Genomic DNA, 1,134 nt, shown 5'->3' with positions numbered 1-1,134 from the left:
AAAAAAAAATACACAAAAAATTCTCATTTTTAATATGGGGCAAAAGTTTTTTAAAAAGTCTATCAAAAGTTGTGGAAATCCTTTTTTTTTGTTCGAAATTTACTACACTGATATAGGGTGGCAGTGTCACCAAACCAGATTTCATCCGGATCTGATCCAGATTCCAGATCTGACAGTCATTTAAAATTAACATTGAAAACCCCATTTAACACGTATTTTCTGCCATAATTTGGCCAATAATGAAGACAGAACCCTGTAATGTTCCAGTAAGATGCACAGTATGACTGCCTATCATACCCTAAAAGATGATCCAGGTCCAATCCAGATCAAGGATTTTATGTTGTTCTGGATCGCTCTCTGAATGCTCTTGTTCTTAAAAGTTTTAAAAACATCCATCCAGTGGTATGCGGTTTACACCTGCAACCATATATTTGTTCATCAAATAACAATGCACAGTGTGTACAGTGTGGACATAATTACAGTATCTACTAGTACTGCAGCTATTCACCTAATTGAATCTCATGTGTTTGTCTGTGCTGCTACAGAGCCCTCTGACCCCGTCCAGAGAGCAGCTGGAGGATGGCTCACTGTTTGGAGAAGCAGCAGACTCAGAGGGAGGAGTTCAGGCTCTCTTGGCTGAGATCAGTGAGGAGGACGTGGAGGTGCTTCACCACAGAGAGGAGGCTCTGCTGCAGATTGAAGTAGGAACACTGACACATACCAAATAACCCAGTAGTGAAATTTTTCAAAATGTTTGCAAATGTATTAAAAATTGAGGTATGCAAAGCTTGTAGATAAGAAGAAGACTTGAAGCAGTAACAGCTGTCAGAGGGGTATTAATTAAGGGTCTAAATACTTTTTGTAAGTGAGAAATTTCAGGTTTTGATTTTATTAACTTTGCAAATGTTTTTAAAACACTTTTTTTCCACTTTGCTATTATAGATTACTGAGTGTAGATTGATGAGCAGAACTGGCAATTTATCTATTTGAAGCAAAGTTTACAACACATTAAAGTGTTTAAAAAGTCAAGGGTTCTGAAGACTCTGAAGCTACTGCATGTCCTTCCTCATTAACTAGTTTCAACAGGACAAGCATGATGTCATGATTTCATTCTCTCCAGCTTTCTGGTAACAC

General features: G+C 37.7%; 1 protein-coding gene across 1 annotated transcript in view; it reads left to right on the top strand.

Moving 5' to 3' along the window:
• tsnare1 (T-SNARE Domain Containing 1) overlaps positions 1–1,134 on the top strand; it is a 192,286-nt gene that overhangs the window by 5,516 nt on the left and 185,636 nt on the right. Inside the window, exon 6 of the mRNA XM_020587268.1 lies at positions 546–701. Coding sequence (XP_020442924.1) covers positions 546–701 — 156 coding nt within the window. The remainder of the gene's footprint in view (positions 1–545; positions 702–1,134) is intronic.

The sequence above is a fragment of the Monopterus albus genome, unplaced genomic scaffold, assembly GCF_001952655.1.
Source record: "Monopterus albus unplaced genomic scaffold, M_albus_1.0 scaffold449.1, whole genome shotgun sequence".
Classification (NCBI taxonomy): Eukaryota; Metazoa; Chordata; class Actinopteri; order Synbranchiformes; family Synbranchidae; genus Monopterus; species Monopterus albus.
Note: the sequence above shows the minus strand (reverse complement) of the source record. Positions and strands in the feature narration are given on the sequence as shown.